This window comes from Macrobrachium nipponense, chromosome 7 (genome assembly GCF_015104395.2).
Source record: "Macrobrachium nipponense isolate FS-2020 chromosome 7, ASM1510439v2, whole genome shotgun sequence".
Lineage (NCBI taxonomy): Eukaryota > Metazoa > Arthropoda > Malacostraca > Decapoda > Palaemonidae > Macrobrachium > Macrobrachium nipponense.
The window spans coordinates 28,816,738-28,831,464 of record NC_061109.1 but is presented as its reverse complement, the minus strand read 5'-3'; the positions used below and the strand labels follow the sequence as shown (position 1 = coordinate 28,831,464).

Genomic DNA, 14,727 nt, shown 5'->3' with positions numbered 1-14,727 from the left:
ATATATATTGTAATTCAAATCGCGCTGTGAGGCAAAACGGTTAAAGCTAACGAGTTAATTTTGTTTTTGTTGTATTGTACACTAAATTGCAATCATTTTGGTATATAACACATTGTAAAATTATCAAGGCAACACAGAGAAAAATTATCACAAAATGATGCACGAATTCGTAATGCGCGGATGTAAAAAAAATATTTTTTTCAAAAATTCACCATAAATCTAAATATTTTTCTAGAGACTTCCAATTTGTTTCAAAATAAAGATAAATGTTTGAACATTACTATACTGTAAGAGTTTTAGCTTACAATTGCAGTTTTCGACCATTTCGGACAAGTTAACCTCTTCATTACCGAAAGTTTGTTTGGAGGTAGGCGGGTACCACCATTCAAGTCTACTACACCGCCCCGGGTACATAAAGGTGGTACGAAAGGTACCACCAAAACTCCTCTTTTCAGATAGGGACTTCCAATCATTCTGTAATTTCGGTTTGAAGAGTTTGGAGCAAAATAAACAGTATGACACGATGCCAGACGTATGATGAACCCAAAATAATATTATTACTGCTTATAGTAGTGTGTAGGTGACAGATGAACTGCGTCTCAACAAAAAATCACAAATCCAGACAAGCGTAAACATGTAATAACTTCTACCTAAGTATAAAACGAGTTGCATCATCATTTACTGCATTTATTTATATATCACTTATTACATTTTACAAATAAAAGATATGAACACCAGGATAAATGAAGGTAAAAATAAAGCCTTATAGTAACTTTTATATATAAAAAACCAAACCAGAGAAAAAGCGAAAAAAGCGAGTTTTTTCTGAGGACAAAAAACTTGAAAAATTAGTTTAGATACCCCTGATACCCCTAAAGTTGTTTTCTGTGATGAAACTAATCTTAGAAAACATAGAGAACGACATCGACCAATTTTTGAGAGATATACTATAAAATTTGCGATTTCCATATTTATCGGCGGGACTTTCGCTTTAGTTGTTGCTCTTTTTTTTGTTATTACGTGCTTATTTACTGTTCTATTTTGATAATGCTTTATGTGCATGTTCCAGGTGGATATACCAACATTCTGTAAGACCAAATTTCTATTCAAGACTGTAGTTTTCTCACCGACCACCAATGTCCCTTGTACAACGGACACTAACGAGAGATTCGGATCAGCAGCAAACGCAATGTTTACATTCTGCTCACCCACCCGGTAAAGAAGGGGTTAAAGTTGACCGAATGTCAAATTTTTTTATATATCTTTTTATATGCATATATTTCAAAAATGAGAAAAGCTGCAATGTTCAATTATTTTTTATTGTATTCTACATAAAATTGTGCACATTTTCATATATAAAACTCTATGAAATGCCTAATATGAAACGGAGCAAATATTCCGAGAATGCAACGTATGCATTTCGGAGATTTGTGGCAGAGAATCCGCGCGAGGAGGGAAGGAAAGTTTTTTTTTAAATTCACCATAAATCTAAATATTGTGCTAGAGACTTCAAAATTTGTTTCAAAATAAAGATAAACGACTGACTATTACTAGACTGTAAGAGTTTTAGCTTACAATTGCGTTTTTCGACCATTTCGGTAGAGTTAAAGTTGACCGAACATGGTTTTTTCTATTTATCGTGATTTATATGCAAATATTTCAAAAATGAGAAAAGCTACAACCTTCAATTATTTTTAGTTGTATTCTACATGAAATTGCGCACATTTTTATATATAAAAATATATGTAACGGCTAATTTAAAATGATGCAAACATTATGACAATCGCACATATAATTTTTTCGGAAGAGTTTCCGCACGGACGTAAGGAAAATGTTTTTTTTTTTATAATTTCACCAAAAATCAAAATATTGTGCTAGAGACTTCCAATTTGTTGCAAAATGAAGGTAAACGATTGAATATTACTAGAATATAAGAGCTTTAGCTTACAATTGCATTTTCCATCTTTCGGTAGTCAAAAGCTTGACCGAGGTTGAAATTTTGGCACTTATCGTTATTTATATGAAAATATTTCGAAAATTAGAAAAGCTACAACCATGGGTTGTTTTTAGTTATATTGTGCATGAAATTGCGCACATTTCCATATGTAAAACTTTATCTAACGGCTAATTTAAAATGGTGCAAACATTACAACAATTGCACGTATAATTTTTTCGGAAGAGTTACCGCGCGGACGTAAGGAAAAAGTTTTTTTCATAAATTCACCATAAATCTAAATATTGTGCTAGAGACTTCCAATTTGTTGCAAAATGAAGGTAAATGATTGAATATTACTAAAATATAAGAGTTATAGCTTACAATTACGTTTTTTTACCATTTCAGTAGTCAAAGTTGACCGAAGGTTGAAATTTTGGCACTTATCGTTATTTATATGAAAATATTTCAAAACTGATCAAAGCTATAATCAGGAGTATTTTTTTGTTGTATTCTATATGAAAATGCGCACATTTTCATATATAATACTCCATGTAACAGCTAATTAAAAATGGTGCAAAAATTATGTCAAAGTGACAAAATAATTTTCCGAGATGTCACTGATACTTTTAGTGTGATAAGAAAGAAATTCGCGCTTTCGATCTTTTGCGCCGGCGTAACGATTATAAACAAAACAACACCTTGATCCGCGAACTCCCAGCATCCCCCAAGGCGCGTGATTCAAAAGTTTTCAGCTGGTAGGCCTATAAGTATTTTTTCGCGAATTTAAAAAAAAAAAAAATTTTATGTCAACGTAAATTACGTCCGGTCGGCACCCAAAAGACAATTTATCTCGACGTAAAAAACGTCCAATAGGCGTTTAAGGGATGTGATGATATATATAACAAACTTATAATGCTGAAGTCGGACCGAATCTGATCTTTATTCCTGTTCAGTTGCATTTCATACTGAATTATCAGATTCTCGTGTTCTATTTACACCTGTGCTGAATTATCCAAAGTCAGAATGCATTCAACCTACAGCATTAGCCACTATTAAAATTACTATACCGATATGTAGTATAGAGAATACTCTAGGCTAGGCTGCTCTATATGCATGCGATATATAATCGTGAACGCTAGGCTAGCCGTAGTTGATTGTTATGCTATTTTTCTACATACTGAATTATTGTAAGTCAATATGCATTGAACCAAGAATTAGTTATATTAACAATTACCATACCGTATATGTAAGAGTCAAATTGAAAACCTGATCAAGTTTACCACCATCACGAGACGAACGAAATTCATCCTCAGAAGGAAAAGAACCTTTACGACGAAGGAGCAGTATTCAACACTTCAGAATCTGACAGACCCAAAACCACCCCTGAACTACCAACCATGGACCTAGAAAACTTCTGATGCAAGGAACTCGAAGCAGGAAAAAACCAATGAGGCTCTAAAGACAAACTGTCCCTCTATAAACTACTATAATAGAAATCGACCCGAAGAAGCCTGCACTTCTCTTCCTGAACACTATGTAGCACTATTATCCATACTCATCTGTATCTGACCTAAATTTTCATCATCCTGAGAACTTACACATCGAGAATTTACACATCGAGGGGAAAGGGAAATCTGCTCCCAACACTGTGCCTGCTCCGCGCCCAGGAGGGCCCGGCAGAACCTACCCACTCGGAGGCTTGTGGTTCTCCATTACCCCCAGCATCCATTAGGGCTGGTTCTGTAACAGGGTAGGGGGCTGAAAAAGAACGTGATTAAAATCAACTATACTACTGCTACCACTATCTCTATTTTGGTTAAATTATTCATCAGGCAAGAAATAGGCTAAATATAATAGATGATAACCTGTCTACTAATTTCTTGAATAACTAACGCTAATGTTTCCTTGTCTCCTGACCAAGACAAACATATCTGACTGGTATTACACTGAACCTTCCTACACGAAATAACAAAGAGAACGTCGATCATGTGTGAGGGTACTCATCCTACATTTGCAGGGCGTGCAGAGCCGATGAGCACCAACACGTCCAGCTGCAGGAGGCTCGATCGTCAAACTGTAGATAAAGCAGAAGCAAAGCCATTTGCAGACAGCGACGACATTTATTATCTAACTTATCCATAGCGAGTACAAAGTAGCTATCCAAAGTCAAATCGGGAGAAAAACGTTAATAACAGACCAAGGTCGTAATCTGTATTCATTAAAATACGAAAACTCTTTGAATGGGGTCGGGCTAAATGACCAAAAGTTCGCCTGATGTGGGACTAATCCGCACACCATGGCAAACAAGAAACAATTAAGGCCACCAGGCCTCTGGTGGCTGGTATTTGCAGCAGCGTTGCCAATGGTAACACAGGTAACTCATTTGACTAGATTTTACCTGCAGCGTTGGTAACACTGACAGTTAAAAATTACCCACTTGTGGGTAAATGTGTGGAGATATAGTTCGGACTGGTCAGTGACCAGGGCCAATTCAGGTGTTCAGGGAGTGTATTGCAATATTAGATTTGTTAACTCTTCTTGCACCCCAGAAGTACAATGTGTAACTGTCACTCCACATTTTCCATTTTTAATGAAAAACTTTTGTAATAATTAGTCTTTCCAGTTTGCAGAGATAAGAGGCAATTGTGGTACAGCCTAAATGGAAGGCTGTTCTTCAATCTGCAGACTGATGGGTCTACCAGGTGTCTGTGTCCTCTGAAGCATAATATTTAAGCTGAAATGTCAGAGGCAGGGGGAAGGAGGTTGGAATAACAACTAGAAGCAAGGAAGTTTACTTCCTCTAGGAAACTAAAATGACTTTGAAACCTCAAGCAAAAGCTAAGGTTAACAATGGAGGACACATGGGATGGGAACAGCCATGGCCACTTCCCCAAGATTATTACACTTATTATGGTTGAGTCTGTTAAACTCTCGGCTGGCTCCCATTCCAACTCAACATGAAACAATTTCATGTGTAAAGGACCATTACAGCCTACAGAAACCAAGAAGGATCCCTCAAACCACAGCAGATGGGAAAGCCAAATAACCCAACCTATTTGGAGAATCGAGACAAATACCTTGAAACAGGTCAAAGAGGACCAAGCACAATCCAAACCCAACCAACCCCCCATCCTTAGACCCTGGAAACTAATCTAAGTTAGCAGGAGCATGCACCACCTGTCGAGTGCTGCAATGCCAGACCTAATGTGATCCTCAATAATCCCATACTGACAAGCTCTGGAATAGTAGCAATCTCAGGAATCCAGTCATACTTGTAACTTTCGCTAGAGACTGATCACCAGCACATTCTGAGGAAACCATCCCAGCTTTAAAAGCAGCAGTAATCAAGGAGGATTCATCAGTGAAAGCCACTTGGGAACGCAGAGAAGTATTGCCTTACAAGACAATGATGGCACATTCTTCAACGTCTTCCTCTTGAACCCATACTTCTTCCACTGGCAAGGCATACAAGTGAAACTTGATGTATTTAAAAAAAGTACAACAACCCTGACTACTGCAAAGATAACATATCAAATGAGAGTTGACATTAGTAACATATAACTTCTACACTCTGTCATGGCCTGAGCACCCTCCCGGATCATACTTTAGAGGAAAGTTATAAGGCAATATTATTTTGAAACAATCATACTCAAAATCACAGGTCATGATAAAGACATAAAAATTACTCAAACCAAGAAAGGAATTTGCTTCAACATTGAAGGCGCCAGAAAAGGTCAGCAATTGACAGTCCAGTGAGCGGGTGGCTCTCCTGACCCATTCACTAATTCACCAGCTGTTAATTCACTAACTTGTTCTCAAGCTTCAGTGACTGCAAAAGTTTTTGCCAAAGTTATATCCATATAAAATTAGGAGGTTTCTACACACATAGGAAGAAATACATATTGAACCTACTGGTCAATTTGGTCAGATATGTACAAATAGATGTACTTGTGACAGCTATAATCTCTAAACTTTTCTATTTCTGAAATGAAGAACAAATAATGATATCATAACTTCCTATAGGAGATTCAAATATGTGTAAAATGGGTTGGGGTGAGGTTCAGCTGAAACACTTCTTGATTTCTTTACACTACAAAACTGACAAGCATATCCCAAAAGTGAGAAGACATTCTTGAGTTTTTCTATATATTTCAAACTATTTATCTGATGTGTAAACAATTTATCTGATGTATAAACAATTTATTCAAATCTAAACTCCAAATACTGCACCAGGAAAAAGAATACATAAATTTTGATTAAGAAATAAAGTGAATTGTCTTTAAAGTTTAAAGGCACTTTAGAGAAAATTAATACAAGATTAAATTGCATGGTGTTGATAATAGAAAAATAACTGCCTGACCCTGCTTGAATGTTTGGGATCACTGGTATGCTGTTGTTAATAATTGATTAATCTGACTTCAAAATGAAGGTTAGTATCTTCAAGCCATTCACTTTGATGACAAATGAAGATCAAGATTTAAACTCAAAATCAAATATGAGGAAAATACTTACTTGTGAGCCTGCCAAATAGGGAACTTTTTTTTGGTAGTTCGGTCTAACATTTCCTGCAACCCAGTAACACAGAAGTCCATCACCATGTAAATCTGTACGTACACAAAGAAAATATATTGAAAATGAAAAGGATACCAAAAATTATATAAATATGAAAGTCTTTTAATCTACAATTTGAAATAACAATTTATCAGAAATTGTATTTTTCCTAACTATACAAACCTGAGGTCCTTTAACAATAGGAAGGTACTTAGCGGCAGCTGAACCGGTCGTAAGCTTCGAACAAGGGGGTTCAGTAGTTAACTACTTGTCTTGCAGTTGGCGGTCAGCTCGACTGCGAGGAGAGGAGTCACTTTGCTTTAGGCCCAGGAAACGCAGTGAGGGGTGGCATGAGGTGGCACTATATGTAAAGGACCTCAGGCTTGTATAGTTAGGAAAAATGATATTGTTATGATACAATAAAGTTTCATACATACTTACCTGGCAGATATATACATAGCTAAGACTCCGTCGTCCCCGACAGAAATTCAAATTTCGCGGCACACGCTGCAGGTAGGTCAGGTGATCTACCGTCCTGCCCTGGGTGGCAGGATTAGGAACCATTCCCATTTTCTATCATATTTTCTCTCTTCCACCTGTCTCCTGCGGGAAGGCTGGGTGGGCCATTAATCAAATATATCTGCCAGGTAAGTATGTATGAAACTTTATTGTATCATAACAATATCATTTTCATACAATCAACTTACCTGTCAGATATATACATAGCTGATTGACACCCTTTGGTGGAGGGTAAGAGACAGCTAACATGGAATAGACAGGTAAACAACATATGTTGTAGGTATAAATAAACCTTGGTTCCTATCTGATATGTGGTAGACTTCATATGGCTGTTGCCAAGGAGTCTGCATCACCTCAAGAAACTTTAGCGAGATATGTGATCTGTGGCCAAGAGTTCTTGTGGGTCTGCCGATGGGGTCTTATCCACTTACTCGGCAGAGCCTAAAAGGTACTTGTCAATGGGTGCTAATCCACTTATATGACAATACACCTATGCCTATTGGCATAACTAAGGAGCGCAACACCGATCCCGATCACCTGAATCCTAACCGAGGAGGGTTCGCCGCTCAAATTGAAAAGAGTTATCCCCACACTCCTTTCAAAACCCCAATAATTTCACTAAGTTAAATAACTTTAACTCAAAGTTAAGGATCAGTGTCGGCTCCTTATCCCAGTAACTTATCCGCAGAAACATATAAACCAAAAGAGAAGGATCTCTCGTAGGTTAACTTGACATCCTTTGTGTAATGAGAAGTCAACACAGAGTTGCCTCTACCGTACAACACAGCTAATAAGTCCTATATGACATATTGTTATGTAAAGAACAAGAATTTGCAAAAGCGCGCACTTCCTGCGCTTTTAATTCTCAGCTGTTTGAAGGAATCAAGTCACTTATGAAGTGCTTAGGAGATCTCCATGTTTCAAAGAAGACCAGGGCTTTCTTGAAATGGATCTCTCCCGTCTGAAGCCTGAAGCCTGGCAGGAACCTCACGCCTGGCTGGTGCTTCGCTCTTGGTTGGAGCCTAGCGCTTGTCTGGTACCTCTCGCTTGACTGGCGCCTCGCAGCTGGTTGACGCCTCGCGCCTGTCTGGAGATTCGCGCCTGTCTGGCGCCTCGCACCTGGCGACGCCAGGTCGCGTCTGGCTGGCGCCTCGCGCCTCGCTGGCACCTCGCGCCTGGCTTGAGCTTCGCACCTAGCTGGCGCCCTGCGCTGGCTGGTGCCTTGCACCTGTTAGCGTTTCGAGTTTGCCTGATGTCTGGCTGACTCCTCGCTCCTGTTCCAGGTTGGCTCTTTTTTAGCATCTGGAGCCTGGCTGGATCCTTCCCACTTGCATGAGCTTCTAGCTTGGTAGAGTCTCGAGGTTGCCTGGCGATGTACACATCGGACATTCTTATCTGTCCGATTTGTTCACCTCTAGCGCATATGCGCCAGGTTGGAGGCCCGCTCTGTCTCTTCATCAGACAATGACATTACGGCACTTGGCATCTGGCTTGCGTTACATTGTCTGAAAGTCCTGAAGAACTACAATGGTTCATCAGGACAGGAGAAGAACAGAAGAAATTCTTCCACTCTGAGCTTTCAGCCTCTCCGGCAATGGGAGGTGATTGTATCCAGCTACATCTAGTAGACGATAGGAATCTAACAGTGCGAGAGATAAGAGTCTTTATCCGATGAGGATCCTTCGTGATTATTTCCTTTGCTAACGAGATCTCTTCTGAAATGATGGTGAGGTTTCTCGCTGCCGAATCTTCCCTATCCTTGCTCTAAGGAAGGGAAGGAGCTTGGAAGCCGAAGGTAACTCCGAGCTGAAATTGGGCGGACCCCTGATTTCTAGCTCTAATGTATCTCTCTGAATGTCTTCTGGGATCTATTTCGAGTCCTCCTCGTATTCAAAAGACTCAGTAGGAAAAATGTTTTAACCATTTCTTCTTTCGTAGAAGAAAACATAAGTATCCTGTCTGGACAACGAAACTTCTCTCCGAAATCGTTGAGTCAGGGATAGAGGGTTAAATTTATTTTAACAGACATATGCTGATAGAAAATCGTTGCCAAGTCTCCACTGAATAAGATGCGAGATTCCAATGCTCAAAAAAACTTCAATATTTTCTTGGCAGTTTAGGGCCAAGAGAAAACAAGAATTCTCTCCTAAAATTTTCCAAGAAATTTTTATGAGGAGCAGTTCCATCTTGTCAGAACACGGAATCTGAGGCCCAAAATAGGATCCCATTCTAAGTATAAGATCTCCTACCTTTATCGTATAGAGGTATTGTATAAGATCCCGAAGATCTTAATTCTCTGCTATCTCTAATACTCTTTGTCGAGCCAGAGTATATCATTTTACTGTATTCATTGAAAGCAGAAAATACAAAGGTGATACTTTCCCCTGAAAGGGAAGAAAACCACTATGTGGTTCACAGAGGTATCGGAAGAGGACAGTTTCCCCCTTCCATCTAGCACGATCTTCAGCCACTCTTTAGCCTGTTTGAAGGAATTATCAAGCTTCTCCTGAAAATCCTCTCATTCATGTTTACTTCTGGTCAGTCTGCACGCAGACAGACTCAGATTGGATAGGTTTTTTCAGGTCCATTATTTATAATAGATTCCGATAAAATCTCTAATCTCTTAGAAAAACCCTTCCGACCCATGCTGAGAGAATAACGTGGCCTCTGTAAATCCAACCTCTCTATGGCCAAAATGAGGCATTCATCTTCTTCCTTTGACGCCCATTTATCTTAATATCTGTTAAGAATATATATAACTAGGGGAAAAAAAGACTAAAGTTTATTCCCCATTAACAGTAAAGATGGCGTATTGTTACCTTTTGTTCGAGAATAAGGCAGCAGTTTGTAGGAAGAACTGACAGTTTACTTGTGAACCTAAGTTCTGGAGAGAAGAGGCGAGGCCTTTCAGACCCACTGGTTTTGCTATGACACACCCCTGGCTCCTCCCCCTGATAGTCGTAAAAGAGCACAAACCACGCCCATCGGGGCGGAGCAACCAGAGAAGTGCGAGTTGACAGGAATCAAACCGCCATATTTGAAGTTGCAAGTTGCTATGAAGTATATCTGTACTTACCATTCAATTTTCCTGTTGTGAGATTTATTTGAGATTGCAAATTACTACAAGTAGTAACTTAAGTTCCAATTTGTGAATTTTAACATTTTCTATTCCTCTTTATATTCTTAGATAATATACGTAATGTGACAGTAGTTCACCTCCCCTTTCCAAGATATTCCTATCTTGTTACCTAAAAGTTGCATTACCTCTAAATGCAAGGAAACGAGTCTAAGTATACCTTAAAGAAATTTATGAATAATTGAAAAATGTTATGGTTGGCCTTCAGAAACATGTAAGCTGTTGACTTTTGTAGGTAGTTTACTTTATAAATTCTTTATTCCTCCAGAATGGTCTTCCCCCTCCTCGGTTTCGGGGGTAGGGGGTCGGAGGGTGAACTAGACCCTGGGTCTGAAAGGCCTCGCCTCTTCTCTCCAGAACTTAGGTTCACAAGTAAACTGTCAGTTCTAGAGAGAGAGGCTTCAGCCTTTCAGACCCACTGGTTTTGCTCACCCGATACCTTCAGGGGGCATGAAGATGCAGTCCTGCAACGACTGCATCGAAAGCTCCCTGTAGACCGAGGAGAGCATAAAATGACCCAAATACAGAGTGCTTTTCCAATTCATTCTAGTCATTATCTCTTGCAGCGTAACTCCCTTATACATCATCCTTGAAGCTGCTTGACCTCTGATAGAGTGGAAATTGGTGGAGTGTTTTCTGGCATTGGGATCAGCTCTGAAAATACAGTCCCTGAATAGCTGCCTCATCTTTGGAAGGGACATGATCTTGAAGTTTTCATCCAGCCAAATATGGTCTTCCCTATCTATGTTCCTTTCTGCACAGATTTTATTTGTGTACTTCAGATAAAAGTTTAATTGTCTAACTGGACAAATTTTTGGCTTTGTAGGGTGACACCTAAAGCTGAATTCAATAGGAGTGTAATTGTTTCTCTGATTCTTGGCCATGAAGGAAGGGTGGTTCCTTAACACAATGGTTTCTGGTGTGAAAGTGCTCCTGGAGATACATAGATGATTAAATTGGTTAGCTCTCAATGGGCAAGCCCAAGCTACGAGGAATAAGGTCTTCTGAATCATGAGCAGCATAGAATCATCTCTTGGAAGTAGTTTTGAGGAAGGAAACTACTTTATCAAGATCCCAGCCTGGAAATTGATGAGAATTGCTGGTCTTCTTCTATTTACTCCATCAAGCATAGCTTTAATATACTTGTCTTCTGCTAGACAATAATTGGGAAAGTATCCTTCAAAACTGGTCCAAGAGCAGCTCGATATCCTTTTAGTGTGTTGTACGCTAGGCCCTTGTCTATTAATTCGTTAAAATAGAGTAGCAGTGATAAAAGAGGGAACTTGTTGTTACTTCCATATTTATTGTGTATGAACTCTTTAAAGCTACTGAAGAGATTTTGGTACTTGGCCAAGGAGCTGTCTCGTAAATTGGAAGTAATTTTGTTGCATATCTCTGGAGGAAATATGGAAGGTAGTTGATTGACTTTTATATTCGAAGGCGATCAAATTTAAGTGGTGTTGTGCTAAGGGTAAGGTACAGTCCATATGAAGTATCTGGCAGCCTTCTGTTTTGACTTTGTACTTCCGGTATTCCTTGGAGACTGTCTTGACTAGAGGAAACCATGGTTCCGTTTCCTGGGAAATAGTGCAGAAGAGCATGTTGTTATTACATTCGTTATATATCTTAAAAGCAACTTTATGCAGTAAGAAGCCTGGGGGAAAAGCATAAAGAGGAGAAGAACCTTCCCAGCTAATGTGAAGAGCATTATTACCAATTGCTTTTGTGTTGGGTACGGAAGAACAAAATCTTTTACATTTAGAATTAAAGCCATTGGTGAAAAGGTCTATTTCAGGAAAGAAATTCATATCTGTGCAAATTAAATTGAATAGATTATCGTCAAGAGTGGCTTCTGGATGATGGAACCAAAGTCTCTCGATAGGGAATCAGCCATCACATTGCTTTTCCCTTTAATCCATTTAGTTTGAATGTCTATGTTGTATTTTCCTTTGATGTCTAGTAACACTTTGATGGCCTCCTGGGCCGATTTGTTCCTAATGCTACCATGTTTTTTGACCCAACAGTTTGTTACTTGTGAATCTATGTGAATTAGTACTAGCTTTGTTTTCTTAGTGTTTGTCTCTGAAGTGTTTTTATACAGTAAATGCATGCAAGTAGTTCTCTAATGTTAATGTGCAGAGTATTCTCATTTTGTAGCCATGTATTATTAGTTGAGAGTATGCCATGTTCTCCTATTAATGCTCCACCCCAGCCAAAGTTGGATGCATCTGTGAATAGTTCTAGATCTACTGATTATTAGGAATGTTTATATCACTATACATATTAGTCTGTTTCCATTTCTTCTAGAAAGGATTTGAAAGAAGGAGGAATGATTCTATATCCTTTAGCAAAATATCTATGAAACCTGTGAAGGAATTTAAGATGGTATCTACCATAAAAGGTGTAGTAGGAACAGAAGTTAAGTGATCCTATCAATCTTTGATATAATTTGAGGTCAGACCTGTTCAAGTTGGATACTGTATTGGCAAGCCTGATACATTTATCAATGTTTTTCTGCATTGGTCTCATTGTTTTGTTCTCCAAGTTATAATGAACTCCCAGGAACTCTATCTTTTGCACTGGATGAATAACAGACTTTTTAATAGATATTTGCCAACCCAGCTCCGTGAGCACTTCAATGACTATTTGGATGTGAGCCTCGCATTTGTGAAAGTCATCTGCCAATATGAGTATATCATCTAAGTAATTAAAGATGAGTATATTATATTTCTTCCTAATGTATTTTAACTACTGTGTACATTTTAGTTTGGAAAAGATGTAGGGAGCTGTCTTTAACCCGAAGGGAACAACCGTCCAGTTTGAATTACGTTTTCCTAATTTGAACGTTAAGAATCTTTGAGCACTTGAATGAAGAGGGACGTGCCAATAAGCATCCTTTAAATCAAGTCTACATGCCAGTTGTTTAAATGCAAATAAGGGAATATAGTTTTAGGTTTCAGCATAGAGAAAGAAGGTTTCTTGATCATAGTATTAAGGCATTCATATCGAAGATTAGGCGAATGCTCCCATCGGGTTTAAGCTTGTAAAATATGTGGTTAGAGTAATAAAAAGCATTTCTGTTAATTTGTTCTATTACCCCTAGGTCTAGTAATCTGTTACATTCTCTCTCTAGTATTATTCTCTTGCTAGGAGAATAATATCTATCTACCCCTAATCTTTCAAAGTCTTGAGCCTTATTTTTATTGCTAAATGGGAGTCTCACACCCTTACTGATCAAGTTGCATGCAAAAGAAGAATTTGGGAGTTTTTGCCAATTTTTAAATTTATTTGTCAACGACCTACCTATCCCACTTACTGGAGGGGCGTGAGAGGTTTCCTTGGAGCTAGAGGCTTCTGTAGGGAAAGGGAAATAACTCTTCTAATATGAATTGTTAGTGGGTACCTTTGCCATATTTTTATTTTTACTGTTGTAGCTCCAGGTTATTTTCCTCTTGGTCCCAGCAGGGCTCAATGGTATTAAGAATTAAAGCATAATTAGTTTTGTTTCTTATCTTTGACGTCTGAATTAATTGCTGTCTGTCCCCCTGTACTCCTTCCCCCTCTTCGGCCACCTCTCTTGATACCTCGCCTGTAGGGATTGAACCTATTCCTGAACCCAAAGCTTCCCCTGAATCCTCTGTAAAAATTAAATTTCCCTCTGGGGGGTAGCCCTGATGCTTGCCAAAGTTGAATCTTCCACCTCTAGAGGTAATGTCCCCTCCTCTAGGAAGGGGACCGCCTCGAAAGCACGAAGCAATAGCTTTCCTTTGATCATCTGATAAGACCCATATATCATTAGTTTCAGCTTTAATAATAGCATCTCTCGTATCTAAATTGAGGTTCCTGGGTAAAGATCTACTTCTGAATGATCGGATTAAACTTTTAATTAGATCAATGTGTTTCCTGAAAGGCCCAATTATCACTTTAGTAATGAAATCAATATCGTTAATCTTAGAGGGGTAAGCTAATTGTGCCAGAGCTGCATGTCCTTGAAAAGAAGATATAGCCATTTTAATGTTTTCAATATCAAAGTGAAATTTTTTCTTGAAATCTTCATTAAACAACCTGCCACTTGGCCAAAAGTTCAACTTTGGCAAATTTATCAATTTGAAAAGGTCTGCAAGTTCTTTATTATGGTTACAAAACAAGAATTGATCATGAGAGTTTTTCTCTCACTTAATGTTAATGCAATTAGGGAGTCATTCAATTGTATTTTCCCATCTCTATGAATGGAGGGCACAGCATTAAAATTGTTAGATATATAAGTAGGAATAGGTTTGTTAAAGGTAAGCGGGTTAAATTCTTCATAGTCACTACTATCTTTCATTATAAGTGTAAATAATTCTTCATTTGCATTCTCAGGTAAATCTACTTTACGGCGAGGGCGCTTAGGGAGGAGGAGTATTGTCATTCCTTTTTGCAGTCGAAACCACTTCTGCAATAGGAGTGAAAACCTAGACTTAATTTTGATAATAAAAGTTTAACTGATGTCTATAATATGGCTCATGAATTTACAATCAGGTTGGACAGCAGCAGACCTAGAAGACTGAAGCCAGGCAATTGGGTTCTAGGCTCAAATGGCCTT

At 38.5% G+C, this 14,727-nt stretch overlaps 1 protein-coding gene across 3 annotated transcripts in view; it reads right to left on the bottom strand.

The window, feature by feature from the left end:
* Positions 1-6,409: 6,409 nt before the first annotated feature.
* LOC135217145 (serine/threonine-protein kinase STK11-like) overlaps positions 6,410-14,727 on the bottom strand; it is an 85,242-nt gene continuing 76,924 nt past the window's right edge. For all 3 annotated transcript variants that reach the window (XM_064252853.1, XM_064252856.1, XM_064252855.1), the window contains exon 4: positions 6,410-6,540. In XM_064252853.1, the coding sequence (XP_064108923.1) occupies positions 6,445-6,540 (96 nt within the window). In that variant the 3' untranslated portion in view covers positions 6,410-6,444. The remainder of the gene's footprint in view (positions 6,541-14,727) is intronic.